The sequence below is a fragment of the Labrus bergylta genome, chromosome 3 (assembly GCF_963930695.1).
Source record: "Labrus bergylta chromosome 3, fLabBer1.1, whole genome shotgun sequence".
NCBI lineage: Eukaryota > Metazoa > Chordata > Actinopteri > Labriformes > Labridae > Labrus > Labrus bergylta.
The window spans coordinates 12,656,156-12,672,754 of NC_089197.1; the positions used below are offsets into that span (position 1 = coordinate 12,656,156).

The 16,599-nt window shown below is 41.2% G+C and overlaps 1 protein-coding gene across 2 annotated transcripts in view; it reads right to left on the reverse strand.

Annotated features, from left to right (window-relative positions):
- The window catches only part of tspan4a (tetraspanin 4a), a 146,652-nt gene that overhangs the window by 97,634 nt on the left and 32,419 nt on the right, over positions 1 to 16,599 (reverse strand). The window contains exon 2 of one of the 2 annotated variants that reach the window (XM_065952702.1): positions 14,622 to 14,701. In XM_065952702.1, the coding sequence (XP_065808774.1) occupies positions 14,622 to 14,684 (63 nt within the window). In that variant the 5' untranslated portion in view covers positions 14,685 to 14,701. Of the gene's footprint in view, positions 1 to 14,621; positions 16,022 to 16,599 lie in introns of those variants that run through there. The other variant, XM_065952701.1, reaches the window with a different exon arrangement.

Here is a 16,599-nt window from a genome sequence, read left to right on the forward strand (position 1 = left end):
AACACAATGGTGACTTTGAATGCTTATAGAGCCTAAAAATAGTCTTAGCCTAAAGTGTTAGTTATTTTATACCAACAGGCAGATATTGCTGGGAAACATGACGCAAACATTTCGCAAATACTGTCTCAATCAACATAATGTTAGTTGGATACAAAATGATGGAGCTGGACAGTTAGGTCCAATAAAACATTTCCTAATTATATTGATCCATCCATCAGCTGTACAGCTTATCATTAGAGCGTCTGGAGGGTAAGAGCCAGTCACAGGCTGTCATCGGACCAAAGGAGGGAGTACGTCTTTTACAGGTCGCCAGTCAATCTCAGGGCCGACACTTTGACACACAATCATTCATGCTCACATTTACACATATACATACTTTTATAGTATCCAATTAACCTGCGTGTCTTTGGACTTTGGACTGAAGCTGAACTAATCAGAGAAAACACACACGGGGAAACGGGGAGCATGAAAACTCCACACACACGGCCGTCAGCAGCTTCTAACACAGATCTTTTTTTTTCTTTGCAGATTTCTTTTTATTGCTTTTATTGGTCATTGTGCTGATGACTCACATCTGCTGGTATTATTTATTCCTCTGGAAGCGTAATTGGGGTTGCATATTAGTAGTAAATGCCATAGTTTCTTTGAGACAGCGTTGGCTTCATGGCGGTGAAGTATTATTGTTTATCACTGAACCATAATTATAGGTATAGGCATTCTTTTAATAGTAAAAGGTGCCGTGTGCTGTTGTGCTACTCAAGCCATCATCACTCATAAGCTGCAGGCAATGTTTAGTAGTATTTTTTCTGCCATATGCAGAGTATGTCTTGGATTATCCTTCTGTGTATGTTGTGATTGTGCATGCCACTACTATAATGCTCCTTTCCTTCCAGATGATAAATTCAATATATCAACATGGAAATTAAAAATATACCCAAGATATTTTCAGTTTTTCCATATGATTGAACAGTGTAGTAAAATAAATTTCCTCCTGTGATTCTATATTAAATGAATATATATTTTTTTGTTATAACTTAAACTGAAGTACTGGATCAGGCGGTACAAAATGTATAAGTGGTGCCGTCTAATAGTTTGTATTTTGAAGTGTACTACAAAAGTAATTTGAAAGGACAAATCATTTTCTTCTTTTATCCTTTGAAAGCCTTTTTTCTTTTATTCCTAAAACTGTCTCTGCCAGTTCTTATGCATTTAAATGTTTTATGTGAGCCACATTGAGTTCCCTTCATGCATGAAATGTAAACTACAAAAGTTTGACTTGCCTTGCCCTATCTTAAACTGAATAAGCCCTACAACCAGAAATATTTCCTGACAGCAGGGAGGGCTCAGCACAGCGTCTCGGCAGAGGTAAGAGAGAGCATGAAGAGGAAGGAGAATATCAATGGAAAGGCACTTTTTGCAGAAAGACAGAGGGAGACTACCGAGTGCGTGGGAACATCATAACTGTATAGCTTAAAAGAAATTCTCTCTCTATCCTAAAATGACATTACTTACACACAAGACGAGCTTCTTTGGGAGTAAATTAATTTTACTTGAGATTTGTATCCACCCCCTCCATCCTCTCCTGATGCCTTTTTCAGATTTTTCCTGAAAACCACTCATTGAGATGAAAACACATCCTAAGAAATAATTACACTTTAGCTAAATGGCAAAAAGAGCCAGTTATGGATTGTTCTTTAAACATGAAATCCTGTTTCCCAGGGTTTCCTTTCCTGTTTCCCATCATGCCCTGAGAGCGATTAGTAATTAACACAGACTGTGTCTCTGATTTGCATCACAGAACAAGAAGTTTTGTTCCTGCTCAGTCCTTGTGTTATCTCCTCTGCGGTCGCAGCAGGATCCGCTTGGCTCTGATCACTGTCACTTTGCTGTTTATGCATTCCACCTGGGACTCCGCTGCACCCTAAACTACAGCTCCCAGGCAGATACCGCGCTGTCAATTAGGTGTATCGAGCTGATTTTTCAGAGATGGTGGGGTGTTAGCGCTCGCCGCCTCCATCTGCTCTCCATCTGTAGTGAGAGAGATCGACAGTGGGCTCATACGAGGGTTAACAGCCCGCTGCTGTATGTTAAGGTGGAAAATCTCTCCATATGCAAATCTTAGATCTTACACCATATCATACAAGCAGTCTTAATATCCCAACTGCCCTTCATCAGTGACACAACTTTCGAACCTATAACGCTGCTTGAGGTGTCTACAAGTGGTCAGCTGAGTAAAACAAAGTGGCAAAGGAAAAGTAAAAAAACAATTCTTTGTTGTAGTAATTAAATATACTATGAGGAGGTTTTTGTCAATGAACATAATTAAATTAATTCTAATATCTCTGTATGACCTAATGACGCAGAAGAGACCCTCAGCTCGAAGGTTGTTTATGTAGAGGGATTTTAAACGTCGGTGCCATCAGATCGGGGACGAACAAAGGGATCTAACAGGATGCTGTTCACAGAGCCTTTTGGTACACTGATTGTTAAAGGAGGTAGGACAAGAAACATATCTGATACTATTTATGTAAGTACAGGACAAGATCAACTAAGAGATAAGATGTACCACCATGTCCAAGGAAGCAAAAATGACAAATTACAAACATCAAGACCAATTTCAACCAAAATACATTCACAGTAACAAATTCCTTGGCAACTCCATCAGTGAATATCACTTTAGTAATTGCATTGGCTATATCCCAATTTAGAGGCTGCATCCTTAGGAAGTCAAAGCATCAAAGGCAAGCCGTATTTCCAAGGCTCTTTCAAATGCAGCCTTTAAATAAGTCCTTTCGTTCCTGGCCAATGATTCATTCAATGCATCCTACATGATCCACCATATTCAGAGATTCATGCCGTCAAAATCAAATGGTTTAAACACAAAAAGATAGCAACCAATTCTCTTGTTAAAAAGGGGGCCTTGAAACTTTAAACTATCAATAAAAAAGTGGCATAAGTTATGTTAGCTAGTTCCATATCAACTGTTGAGGTTGCTAGGTAACAGGGGCGGTGCTTAGAAATGAAAAGGTAAGGGTGGGGAAAGCTGTTGAAGGAAAAAGGGAATCCTCCATAGACCAGACTGTTTTATTTTTATTGGGTTTATGCAGCCTAGAGGCTGGATCCTTTATAAGTTGAGTCCTTAGAAGGATGCTACCCCTGAAATAGGACACAGCTATTGACTGATACCATCTCTGTATCGTGTCTGACATAGAGTTGTAGCAACACGACTGAAAGTGGAGCCGCCAGTAATGCTGATGCCAGAGAGGATTCAGATTCTTTATCCAGTTTAATTGTTCTTCACTGTTCTTCACTGTTCTTATCAGTATTTGTTTTTAAGATAGGATGGGTTCATTTTACATCTTCCAAGTATGTTGGTGGCTGTGGCTCAGTTGGTACAGTCGTCGTCTCTCAATTGGAAGGTCCGATGTGTCCTTGGGCAAGACACTTAACCCCAAATTGCTCCTGCTGCTTTGTCGACGGCGTATGAAAGTGTAGGGATTAGTTACTTCTGATGGGCTCACATAGCAGCCTCTGCCATCAGTGTGTTAATGTGTAGGTGTGACCTGCGGTGTAAAAACACATTGAGTAGTCTGAAGACTAGAAAATTTAACATTTACCATGTTTTTTTACATGCTCCTTTTGACTTTTATATATTTCAGAGTACATTTCAGAAGCTGTACCTTAAACTCAAGTTCAGTCGTTAAGTTAACTAATTTTATGTTTTTACACAAGTATCTATAACCCATTTGTGTAGGGAAAGTTTTTACTTTTGCCCCCTTAGATTGAATTATACCTCCGGCTACTTGACTCTGGGCAGATTCCCCTTAAACCACGTAAATCACTGTTTTCCCCAATTTCCCTGTGTCAGGAAACACCTGCCATGTGACAGTTAAATCATTTTTTTTTTATCTTAACATAAAAAGGGACCAACCTTTAAAGTATAATACCATCACTACAGTGAGGCTACATGCTGTTTTTTTCCACTGCTCTTCTCGCCTCTTTGACACATCCCACCCTCAAGTGTCCTTTATGAATATTTTAAAAATTTCCTGACTCAGATCTGTCAGCTGTGATCACTTAATACTATTAGCTTTAGCACAGTGGTAGAGACCTTTTGAAGTACGGCAGGCTTTTTCTCAGTTATATGTTAGTGCTTTGGGGTTTCTCTTAATAAACTCAGTATCATTTATTCATATATATGTATAGGTCTTACAAATATATACTCCAGCCAGTGTTTAATAGACGTCCTTTGTAACAATGAGCAGACAAGGCCACCTGTGTACACAGAGCAGCCTCGCTGCAGTCTTGCCACGTTGATGCAGTGAGGAGAATAATTCACTGTCAGAAAACTGACAAAGTAGTGAACACAGCCTCCTCTGAGTACTTCCTCTCAGTCCCAGGGCTAATCTGCAAAAGTGCCGGAGTGAAGTGAGAGGTCCTCTTTGACTGTAAAGTGTGGCTGACAATGAGTCCTCTCTTAAATGGGTGATTCATTGAATAAATGTAAACATGTTTACTGTTATGGAGCGCATTATGAGAAGAGAGGCGGTAATATTATCATCTAAACGTAAGTGTAGGGCTGTTTTCATGCAGAGGACATTTGGGAAATAGATCTTATTTGCTTTCATGTTGAGCGTAAGATCTGAAGAGTGATGCAGCTTTTATGTCTGCGTGGTGATGTGAAGATATATCTAGCAGCAAGTAAGTTTAGCTTAGCATAAAGACTGAAACAGCTTGCCTGGCTCAGTCTGAAGATTAAAAAAACATCAACCAACCAATACCTCTAAAGCTGACTAATTAACACCTTATATGTGTCTGCTTAATAGGAGAAGGTAACACTCGGTTGTTACCTATCACACACAGACCCGATAAACACACATGCAGAAACAGGACCTATAGACGTGCATTAATGAAGAGATGTCATATTAAAGGGGCTCCATAGAGGGGGCGTCCTGAGCAGAGGGGGGTTTAGTGACTTGCTTAAGGACACCTTGACACCACTCATGAAGTGAACTGGCATCAGCAACTTGATCAATTTCAACACTTTGGTCAGGGCAGGGAAATCAGTGACCCTCCAGTAACCAAAGTCCCTATGATTTGAGCTACGACTGCCATGTTTGATGCAAATTAGCCCAATAATTAGTCTAGAGACTGAATTTTCTTCCTCTTAGTATGAGATTGTTTTTTTATAAGCAGATTTCTTTTTCAGTTGACCGTGTAAAATAAGTGCAGCAGTGACCTTTTTTTCCACCAATTTAGTAGACTAGTGAAGTTGGGCATTTAGTCGTTGCTATCTTGGTTATTTGGAGCCTGAAGTGACAATTTTTAGACAAATTGTTTGATTCTTGTTGCTACACCTTTATCATGATTCACAGGTTGCTCTGCTAGCATCATGTCAGTCAGAAGATAGCCACACCTTTCAGCATAGCCTGCTTTATTCTATATTTTTATCATCATTTACATAATGAACATCATGCTGTATTGAAGAAGACTAGAAACTACTTATTGAGACCATAATGTCATCAGGATAATGTTTGCTAGGGTTAAGAATCAAGTCAGAGTAAGTGTTCTCTTCCCCTTTAGAAAAATGAAAAAAAAAAAAATGTCAGCACATGCAGATTATTCCTGCAGGATGTTAGAAAGAAACCAGATCTCAAGTGCTTTGGGCTGGCTCCTCTTTCATAAAGGTTATAGCAACCTCTTTTATGCACAGTCTGTGGTTGTCATGGAAGCTACAGCAGAGGTTTCTAGAAATTCAATGACCTATACTGTACTTTGTTTTTATACACTTAATTGTTGTTATATTTGTACATAGAAGCTTTAACTCAAATCCATCACGTGTTTGTTGTTATTTCTTTCACCATACTAAACTGCTAAGCTCTGATTGGTTGAATTACAATGTATCTTGAGGAACAAGCATTGGTTGACCATCAGATCTTTCAGAGATATGGATATGTGATTTAGAGATCTGCATCCTCGTGGTCCACCTCTAGTGTACTGCAAAACTGAACAGACTCTAGATGAATCAATCATTTCTACTTTTATGCACGAGTCTTTTAAGGAAGACGTTACTATTTTTGACAGTTTGAATATCAAACAAAAGACGACAGAATGTTTTTTTTTTATTCTAATAAAACCTGTGCTAATGGAAATGTGTTTAAAGGGAAGCTTTTTGTGAAGGCAATTAGAAAGGTGCACGATGTGTGATATGTTGGCAGCCTGAAAAGGGCACGAGTCGTGTTATCAGCATCATCGATTCGGTTTGAAACAGAGTTCTGCCCCCTTAAAGGTGAGTTTGCAGCCAGATCAGACCTGAGAGGAACATTACATCAGGTTTGTTCACTGAAAGGAAAAGTGTTACCAACGTCCTTTATGCTGCTGCATACCTTAAACAACTTTTTACATCATAGAATGTAAGCGCATATAGCCTTCAGCCTTAGGCATGCAGGATGGAAACACAAATAATTGGATCTGACATTGCATTAAATTATTTCACTTTTTTATTACACTTCATTTATTAGTTTTTCTTAAACATCATGGTAGTGCACAGGAAGGTCACATGCACATTTTGTCTGTAATCTGTGGAGAAGTTAGGATAAAGAATGTGTTTTCAGCTAATAGAGCTTAAGAGGTTCAAACATGTCTAAGCCAAAACATATCACAATTTGCCCCTCCTATAACATTAGAAAACTGGACTGTTTTCCAGCTCACTGACCATTATCTGGGGTAGAACAAAAAAAGTCATGACTTCATAGTGACAAAGTGGCTTTCTCTAAACATGGAGAAAATGTGATTTTAAATAGCTTAAAGAATGCCTCAAGTAGGTCAGTGTTATGGCAATGCCAAAATCTGATGTCTGTAAAAGCTGAAGAGTGGAATCAAAGGGGTTTGAGTATTAAACTGGCAGCAACGATAAAGAGAGAGCAGCCTCGCCGAGGCACCACCTAAGCCTCTTTCTGAGCCAAGAAAAACCCCAGAGAGTTTTATTAAGAGATATTTTCAGCTAAATCTGTCTGTATAAACTTTAATGTGTTACTGGTGTATTCAGTTGCAGATATTCTAATTTATTCAGCACCAACGATCCAAAGATTCAGTCGTGTAAGTGCATTAAATATCCAAAGATTATTTACTGCACTTACATGACTGATAAAGCTGCTGAAATTTAAACTCAACAATATGTTTATCCCTGAAGATAATTATTAAATAAATGGAGGAAAAAAAGGAAGTCTCCAAAAGTTTCCTCACAATCGAGCGTGGGTGTGTGACTCTGACGCCTGTGAGCTTTGTGCACAAACATGCCAAACTCAGCAAATGCAAACTGCAGGCCCATTATCAGGCCCTGTCATGCTGTGCACGTCCCAGAGTCCCGCTGCGAATCGATGGGCCATGTGGCGGCAGGAGGACGTGCGGGGCGGGGCTGACAGATCTCAAATCAGCACAGAGATTTCTATTGATCGGGCTAAATCGGCGGAGACAGAAGCAACCCATTCACAACTCTGGCAATCTCTGGTTCCACTGGGCTCTGACCTACATTGCTATGACAAGTAAACACAACTTCAGAGGACACGTCATCTTCAGTCTCTGCACAGTCTCTTTCATATCTCTTCTTTTTTATGTCTAAGTCTCCCCCTTTTTTTTTTTATATCTTTCCCCCTTCTTCACCCTCCCCCATCCACACCCCTGTAGCGTGGAAAAGCCACATCTATGTTAACAAGATTAATTAAAAAGTGGCTGTAAATGAGATGTCTTATTTTAGTATTCAGTAGCTGTGGGGCGGCCTTTTTAGAGCTCTTGGGGTGGTTACTGTGAAGACGATTAGTGTTGTGCATTATTGCATGTTTTTCTTCAGTTACTCACTTATGCAATTTTATGGTGAAGTCATTGCTGCCACATTTCAGGGATAATCAGCATTTGTCCCGAAGCGCGGAAACCCGTCTCGCCCTTATTCTATTTTTTTGGTGCATTGTCTGGGAAGCAGCAAAGCTCGGGCTGCTCTCACACAAAGAGGCGCGGATGTACGGGGTCACAGTGCCGAGCTTATTCACACACTTAATGTAATGGGTTTAAAAAGTAAATGACTGTAGACCTGAGTGAGTGAGGAGTCATTGGATTACACTCTGAGGGAGATGTGTTGGCTGCTGTTGACTCTTTTAGCACAAGTGTATGACGTGTAGTATCTGAGCACACACACAAATACGCACACAAAAGCGGACCTTGGGATTCCTTTTCATGCGGTGCTTGGAAAGAGGCTCGTTTCCATGACGATCTGCAAGTTGATGCACCTTCAAATGATGTGGAAGAACGAGGTCTGAATTAAGGCTTTGATGACTTGATGACTTGATGACTTTTTCCCACGTTTTTCAGCACACAGACACGACAAAAAACAAGTGTTATAATGACTACAATAAGGTTCACTTTTTGTAGTTTTTAAAATCTTTTTGTAAGGCATGATAAACAAGTCACTAAGGGTGGTGGTTTTCATCATTTAAGCGTTGGGGTTAGTCAAATGAAACTGTTAATCATCATCAGAGTTTGGAAACACTATTGCTGCACTAAAACACTGCAGTTCTCATGCAGTAAATGTTTGTTTGTTCATCTAACTTAGAGAGACTCTGATGCATAATTAGTGCTTCTTTTTCTCTCCCCATCTTCTCTTCCCTAGCTATTACCGGCAGCATTGTCTTGGCTGTCAACACTGCAAGAACACCTCATGTAATATAAACAGAGGTGACAAGTGTCTGCAGTGGGGAGCATAACGTGGATGCTTGGGGACATAAAACTAAGTTTAAACCAATCGGCTCCTTAAAGAAGGGTAAAACAGGATACTTTTTATTAAAGGAGACAACTCGAAACACACACAAAAGAGCTATGCAACAATGAGTCTTACCTTCAAAGTTATTCAAATACTGTCATTAAAAGTAACTGCAAACAATAAAAGTGACAGATGGGAACAATAAACAGTGGCAATTCATAAAAATTAATTATTTTTTAAAGCAGATGTGCTTAGGGAGGGTTTTTCCATGTTTAAATCAGTTGAACTCTTCTGCAGATAAACCTGAGTGACAAGTTTGAGGACTTATCATCAGCCTGTGTCCAACCTGAAGGAGGCACATCCGCACTTGTCTGCATCATCCACAGCTCGTTCTGTGTCTGCAGACTTGCAGCTCTGACCTCAATCATGACGAGTGATCTCACAAGCCTGTCACAGTTTGACTCCCTGACCTCTCCTAGTCGCCTTGAGACAAAATGAGTCATTGACACCAACATGAGTAGACAGTTTGTCGCTTAAAGTCCTGACACTTCTGGCTGCTGTGACATGAGCCTGTCCGCAGACTGAAACCACTTTAAAGTGAGTATTTTTACACTATTTCTGCTCATGAACCCCGATGTGAGGTTCACAGCAATATGCTGCTGCATATTGCTGTAATTCAGACATTTCTAGGTACTTGCCAAATGGTATTTTGCTGTGCAGTGATGCCAAAACTCCCACCAAGAGGGAGGTTGAAAATGAGTGGGCCACTTTGTGTGACAGTGAGCGAAAAATTAACTGAATCCGAGTGAATGTTAATGAGTAACCAATAAGAAGTGGATGACAGAATAGTTCTGTAAATTCTGTAAAACGTATTGTTGCAGCATACTTAAAACAGAGTTGAAGGGTCTGTCACAGCATTTGAATAAAACTTGCACTGTGATAAAAATGGTAAAGTGGACTTGAGCTTTTGTAGTCTTTTGACGACTCGCAGCGCTTTTGACACCACATTCACCCGCTCACAGATTGACAGCAGGCTCTGCTATGTAAGGTGTCCATCAGTATTAACTAATCCTTTCATACACTTTCACACCCAGCTGGCAGAGCAATTAGGGGTTCAGCATTGTACCCACTTTAGCATGTGGCTGCAGGAGCTGGGAATCGAACCCCCAAACTTTCGATTGAGAGACGACCGACTCCACCACTGAACCACAGCAACCTAAGTATATCAAGTATGTAAAATGTATATAAAATCGGCACAATCTATATGATCAAGTATAGATTGTGCAGAGTTTAATTTCTTTACTGGTTCTTCCATATTTGACCTTTATTACCTGATACCTGATGGTTTGTCGGTGTTTAAAGGAGGAGGCAGATAATTGGACCTCTCCTGGGGGCACCTGCTGCAGACAAACTGATGCAAAACGATGACATATCCAGCATGACTTTCTTTTAATCCTTCCCGAGAGATCAATTATGGATCTAGTAACTAGTGTTCGAGAAAACTACATTTAGTGAAGTATAACCTACTCTGAATACAGTATTCTTAAAACCACACGTTGTGCAGTGGAAACAGAAACTTCTTCTCCCTTGAGTTCATTTCTCTCTCATTCGTTAGAGAATAAATGACATATCTCTGCGTTCATAATATGTCTTGTAACTAATCCATGTCTTAGTGAAAGAAAACATGCCCACAGGATCAACTTATCTTTTCATTTACTGCACATTATTGTAAAGTGATTGCCATTTTCTGTAGTCGCCCCCACAGATTCAGGTGATGGAAGCTAGATTTATTTCAAAACCCTACATAAATATGAAGCTCAGAGCCTGTTGGGGTAATTTGAAATGTTTTGAATTTCTACCATTAAAAAATATCTGTCATGAACAAAACGATGAATTAACAAACTAAACAAGAGTAAACCATGACAATATCTCTAGTTAAATCGGGTGTAGGTGTACCTCATAAATCTTGGTATTGATTGAATCAAAAGAGAGAGAGAGAGTGAACCCCATGTTTTTAACACATATCTGTTCATACCTGTGTTTACTTTAATGCGCTGGTCGCCACAACAAAATCTCTGTAGTCTCTCTGATCCCCATAGTACAAAAAGAAACAAAAAGATCACCAGTTTAATCCAGAAAGGAATCTAAGAAAACCCAGAGAAAGTCAAAGTCTCACACCTTCTGGTCTTATTTCACCAGCCTCAGTAACAAAAAGCCTCCTGACCTCTTCCACCACTGTTTGATTCTCCTCCGCCTCCTGCAGCTCTCAGGGCTGCTCAGCATGTGTGATTGGCAGTTTGCTGCCCACCATGAGGAAGCGCTGTGATATCAAGCTGAGAGGAAAACAAAGCCAGGAGGTTTGCCTTCAATATTGGTAAACCAGGTACCCACATGACCACAAGGAGACACCTCACACTCCACAAGGACTCTTGACTTATTTTCTTCAATTTCATACTATTTAGGTTGCTTCCGTCTTTGGGCATAACGTTATCTTAAAGGAAGAATATGCGATTTTTCACATTTATATGTAGCAGAAATCAAGTTTATGCTCTGAAAATAACTCTGTGAGTCATGACTGTCTACAATGAGTGTGAAAAAATCAAATTAAAAATTGAAAACTTGACATGAGCTTAACACAGAAAAACTATTTCTAATGAAAATTTGAGTCTAAGCCTACAAAGGGTACCAATGATAACAATAATATCAGAAAACAAAAACATGTTAAATGGAGCAACAGTAAAGGACAAGAGCAGCTCGCAGTGTAAGGAAGAGATTTAAAGCTGAGCACTCTGTGACCTCCGGAAGATGTGATGTTTTTTATTTCATAACTCTTGGTTGTCACTTCAGTCCTAACTGCTGTGAAATCTGAGCTGACCACAGCTCAGCAAAGATACGAACCTTTCAGAGCCCCTTTTGAAGCCCACAGGCATTAAGTATTAAAGACAACTTGTACAGTACATTTTCAGGCGGATATGTATAGCCTGTCATGTCTCCAGCTGTCTTCTCACACAGCGTGTGGAATATATACCTTCACAGCCAAATGGTGTAACTTTAACAGTTCCAAGTGAGACTTTGAATGTATTTCTAAAACTCAACATGGGAATTAACGCTTATTTCTCAGTGTGAAAGTCGTTTCTCCCTCATTAATGTAGCAGTCAATGTGTTTCTGCAACATGACAACTTTTTGTACATCAAGACCTCCTGGCTGACGCAGCTTTAGATTTTTTTTTTTTCTTTTTCATTGACGCTGCCCTCCTGGTGTGGTTTTTATGTTACCACACCAGGAAACATAATGTTGTAAAAGAGGTTTTCAGTGTCAGTGGGTTTAATGTCTTTTTTTCATACTAATTGTTGAGATTATTTTATTTATGAAATCCATTTTCTGCCGCTAGCTGTGCTGTATTTATTTTTACTTTGCAGTTCACAGAGTTCATCTTTAGTTGGAAAAGTGCTTGTTATACTTTCTTTATTTCCTGCCTGAAGTTCTCTCCATGGCAGTTTCTGTCATTTTAGACAAACTTGCCAAAGCACATATGCATGTAATGACTGGATTCTTCATCTCCTTTTTTCTATCACCTCTGCTGGAAGGACACTTTCAATATGTGTGTGACAGAGAGCTTTCTGTTCTCGTCACAAAATATTGGACAATCTGACTTCAGTACACATCATGCTCCGGATTTAAAAGGTTTTGGCATTTTACACCCTAAAAGCTCTGAATCAAACTATTTTCTATGAAACACACAAAGGTACATAAACAACTCTATATAATATATTTGAGGCAATTATTTGTTGCATTATTTGTTTTATTTTCTCTGATAACCTGCTGCTGTGACACAACAATTTCCCTGTTTGGGATCAATGCAATCAGTCCAGGAAGTCACATACACACCTATGTGAAAATGCCCATTTTGTCAGGAGAAATAATGACGTGAACAGCCTGGTACAGAAACTTAAAAAATCCCCCTTCAGTTACCTAAGGATGACATCACTGAGGCTATGTCCATGTTCTACACAGTCTGACCAGTTTTTTGTATGCAGGGCCTCTTGTCTGAGTCTCAGGTTTAAGGATCAGGTAAACTAGTTAAGAAACATACACAAACTCTATCTCTACCAAAGTCAAACTAAAAGACTCAAAAAACTTGGACCAACCACTCTTTTCACTTTGTAAGAAGGCTCATAATACATTCTTTTTATCCCACTGCATATTTCAGAAGCTGCTCTTTACATTCCTCTATATGAACATGATATTACCATTTTTTTTGACTGATTAAAGTAGTGCGATTTGAGAGGAGATCCCCTCCTCGGAAACTGAGTCAGAGCGTATTGAGTGTGTGGACTTTGGAAACTCACTGATGTAAGTAATCTATATATGAGAGTGCTGTTGTTAATGAGCTCCCCTGCTGTGCTCCTCTTTTCCCTGCAGGATGTGAACCTTCATTTGCTGTTCCACGGTGGAAGTGAAAGTACAGCTCAAATCAAACATATTTTGATTGGCCCACTGTTCATGTAATCTGTGTTGACTGTCGGGGCTCGGAGGAGCTGTCCCGCCTCCTCTGCTGTTGACAGAATATTGAGGTCATGTTCAGCACCTACAAAGTCACCCGCTTAGAAGTCTAAATTTTGAATGAGATGTGAAGAATCTAGGTTGGATCGACATGAAACAGCTTGTAAATTGCTCCTGAAATGGTGAAACATTGAGGTCTGACATTTGCAGTCAGCTGCTACTGAAAATTTCATTTTCAAAGACAGGCGCTATATTGGAAGAGATTGTGTGTTTTTTACCTGGAGGTTCATAACAGGATTGGCTGCTTAAGAGGAGAAGGCCTTTCGTGGTAATGTGGTCATTATTTACCCCCAGAGGCAACACACACACACACACACACACACACACACACACACACACACACACACACACACACACACACACACACAGTTCCCTAATAAGAAAGACCACCACCCTTCTTTGACGTTTTATTGCTGACAGAAGATGTGGAGGTGAAGAGGTCACTCATTCCCAGAGGGAGATTGCATCTCTGCACCTAGATTGCATTTCATAGTTCAAGGCCTCATCCCATTCTATTACCAGTACGACCACAAGTAAGACAAATCAAAGTAGTCCCAGCAAGCTAACCACAGTGGCTATCATCTCCTTCAGAACTCTGGAAAAACTTAGATTGTATTGCACAAAAAGAGTCTGCAGGAAAAAAAACAAAAACAAAAAGAAATGCTGATGAAGCAGAGATGGAGCTCTTTTAATGTGACACCCGTGATCCACCCTGTGGATCATGCCAGGCCTCACACTGCAAGTGAAAGTGATCTGTTGTGAGGCTATCTGAGCGGGATTGACAGAAGCAGATACACACTGAGAATCAAACGTCCCCACGGCGCACAGATACCATCAGGCAGATAGAGAAGATTGACAGCAGATGCTTTGATTGGCCGAGGGGTGTTTGTTGTGCAGGGAGGGGAGGAGGGTGAAGCGGAGGTAAGGTGAAGAATTGAAGCACAACGGTAACACTGTGATTAGCTAGTTTACACACAATGCAAGTTCCAAAAATCCCAAAGCTTTGCACGGAAGAAGCAGAGTACGCCCACACTCGGGGTATAGTATAGGGAACAGAAAAAGCTGGCTCACCCACACAGTGCACACGATCTAAATGCATGATCTGTCTCTTCCTCACACTCCCCCCTTCCTCACTTCTCTCACACCACTCTGGCTGCACACATACACACAGATCACAGCATCCTCCAAACGAGACAGGAGAAATATGAGTAACAGAGAGGGGAAAAGTCAAGAAAGCACAGCGACACTTTCCGCCAACAAATACAAAACAATTCAAGATGGGAAAATTCAAGATGATGGACTCACCCAGAAGAGGAGGTTGAAGAAGACCATTCCGTATCGCAGGGCCATCATGCAACCCTCGGCCATCCTGCAGCGCCGAAGTTCTAGGAGGAATATGAAGGAGAGGTCCAGATAAAACACCACATACTTCTTCCCCTGTGAATAGCGCCCCTTGGACGTCTGTGGCCCCTTTGTCGTGTGGAAGCCAAACGCAAATGGTGGCCGCTTGTACTCAAACTCCCCACTGAAGCGGTGAAACCCGGAACTGAACGGCGGCGTGTCGGGTTTGCTGTCCAGAGATGGACTCCGTCGGTACGGAGTCTCGTCTGTGCTTGAGCGTCTCATTATGGAAGCTGAACGAGTCTTAAAAAGTCTTTGATTGTCACTCTGAGTACTTCAGGTTTGAGAAAAGTCCACAACAAGGGACCGGAAGTTATTCCATTGAGGGTTGAGGGACGGGTTTTGGAGATATTTCAACCTAACTCCACTTCAACTCAAAATGATAACGACCCCTTTCACTCCCTAGAGAGGCTGATTTAATTACGCGAGATCCCTCTTAATCCGAGTTCATCTGTGGTACATAATGTGCCGCCATTCACTTGATCAGAGTTCCTCCTAATCCTACAGTGCCACTATATTGAGCAAGAGACTTTGTATAATCCAGCTGCAACACCTGTATATCTGTGTATTTAGGGCATAATCCCAACACACACACACACATCTGCACATCCCCGTAATCGCTCAAACACAGGCGTCACGCTGGAAGAGATAAGCTGGTGTGCAGTTTCATCTCTTAACAGTTCAATCAGGTAGAAAGACTGGAGGGCTTCGACTCGACCGCTCCGGCTGCTTTGGGTTGCTAAAATGATCCAGAAGCGTCCTACCTCGTCTCATGAGAAATTCCTGAGCAGGTGCCCTCAGCCGGGAGGGAACAGCACCCCTACTTCAGCCAATCAACTCCTTCTTACTCGTAACGTCCGCTTAGAATGAAAATTGCTACGCTGTGGTCCTAAGTGTCGGCTGATTGTTCAGCATGTGGCTGGTGTGCTTTTGCTGACACGAGGAAAAAAAGAAAGCAGGGACAGAACTTAACAAGCAAAATAAATGACAGGGAAGGATGGTGTTATGAATGAGAAAAAGACAAATTAAAAGAATCATGAAAGGATGAATAAGGCATGAGAGCAGAGCGTTCTTTGGATAACCCTCGCTTCTTTTCCCTAACTTGTCCTTTTTGCCGCTGAAAAAGTGTCTCAGCCTCTTTCCTCAGCCTGCTCTTCACACATCTATCAACTCGCCCTCTTATTGTCGTCCTGCTCCTCACTCTGAGCCCCTCTGTGCGCTCCCCCCTCTCTGCCAGCGGCTGTTAATTAATTTCCAGACACTCATCAGTGAGGCAAAGTGTGCGCTGGTGTCCCCTCTTCTCGTCTCTCTTCTCGTCTCTCCCTTTTCTCCACTACAGCATTCCTTTCCTTTTCTCTACGGTGGCAAAGAAAGCCAGGTGTCCAGTGGGGTCATGTCCAAGAAGCAACAAAAAAAAAAAGAGGCAGAGATAAGCAGGGAGAAGAGAAAGACAGTTTCCTCAGAGAAGCCAAAGAAAAGACTGCAGTGTTTGAGCGGGTAGTCCAGCCTCGCAGCCTCCAGCTCCCTCCCTCCCTCTCTCTTTCTCTCTCTCTCTCTCTTCACAAGCTCCTGTTCTCTTTCTCTCTCTGTTCCCCCCTCCTCCTCCCCTTTTCTTTCCTCTCTTCTCTCACAAGCTCCACACGAACAATCTCAAACACCCCATCCCTCCTCGCTAACTGTCCCCAAAACCTGGCAGCGCGAAAGCCAGGAGCAGTCATTCATATTCTGGCCACACCCTACGAGGGAGAACAACCAATCAGTGCTTGGCAGCCCTTTCCTCCCTTGTGCGCACACCAATCATGCCCTACCATCTACCAGATATTCCTTACCCATGAACATACACATGCACACAATATGCATGCACACCCTGACGCACACACAA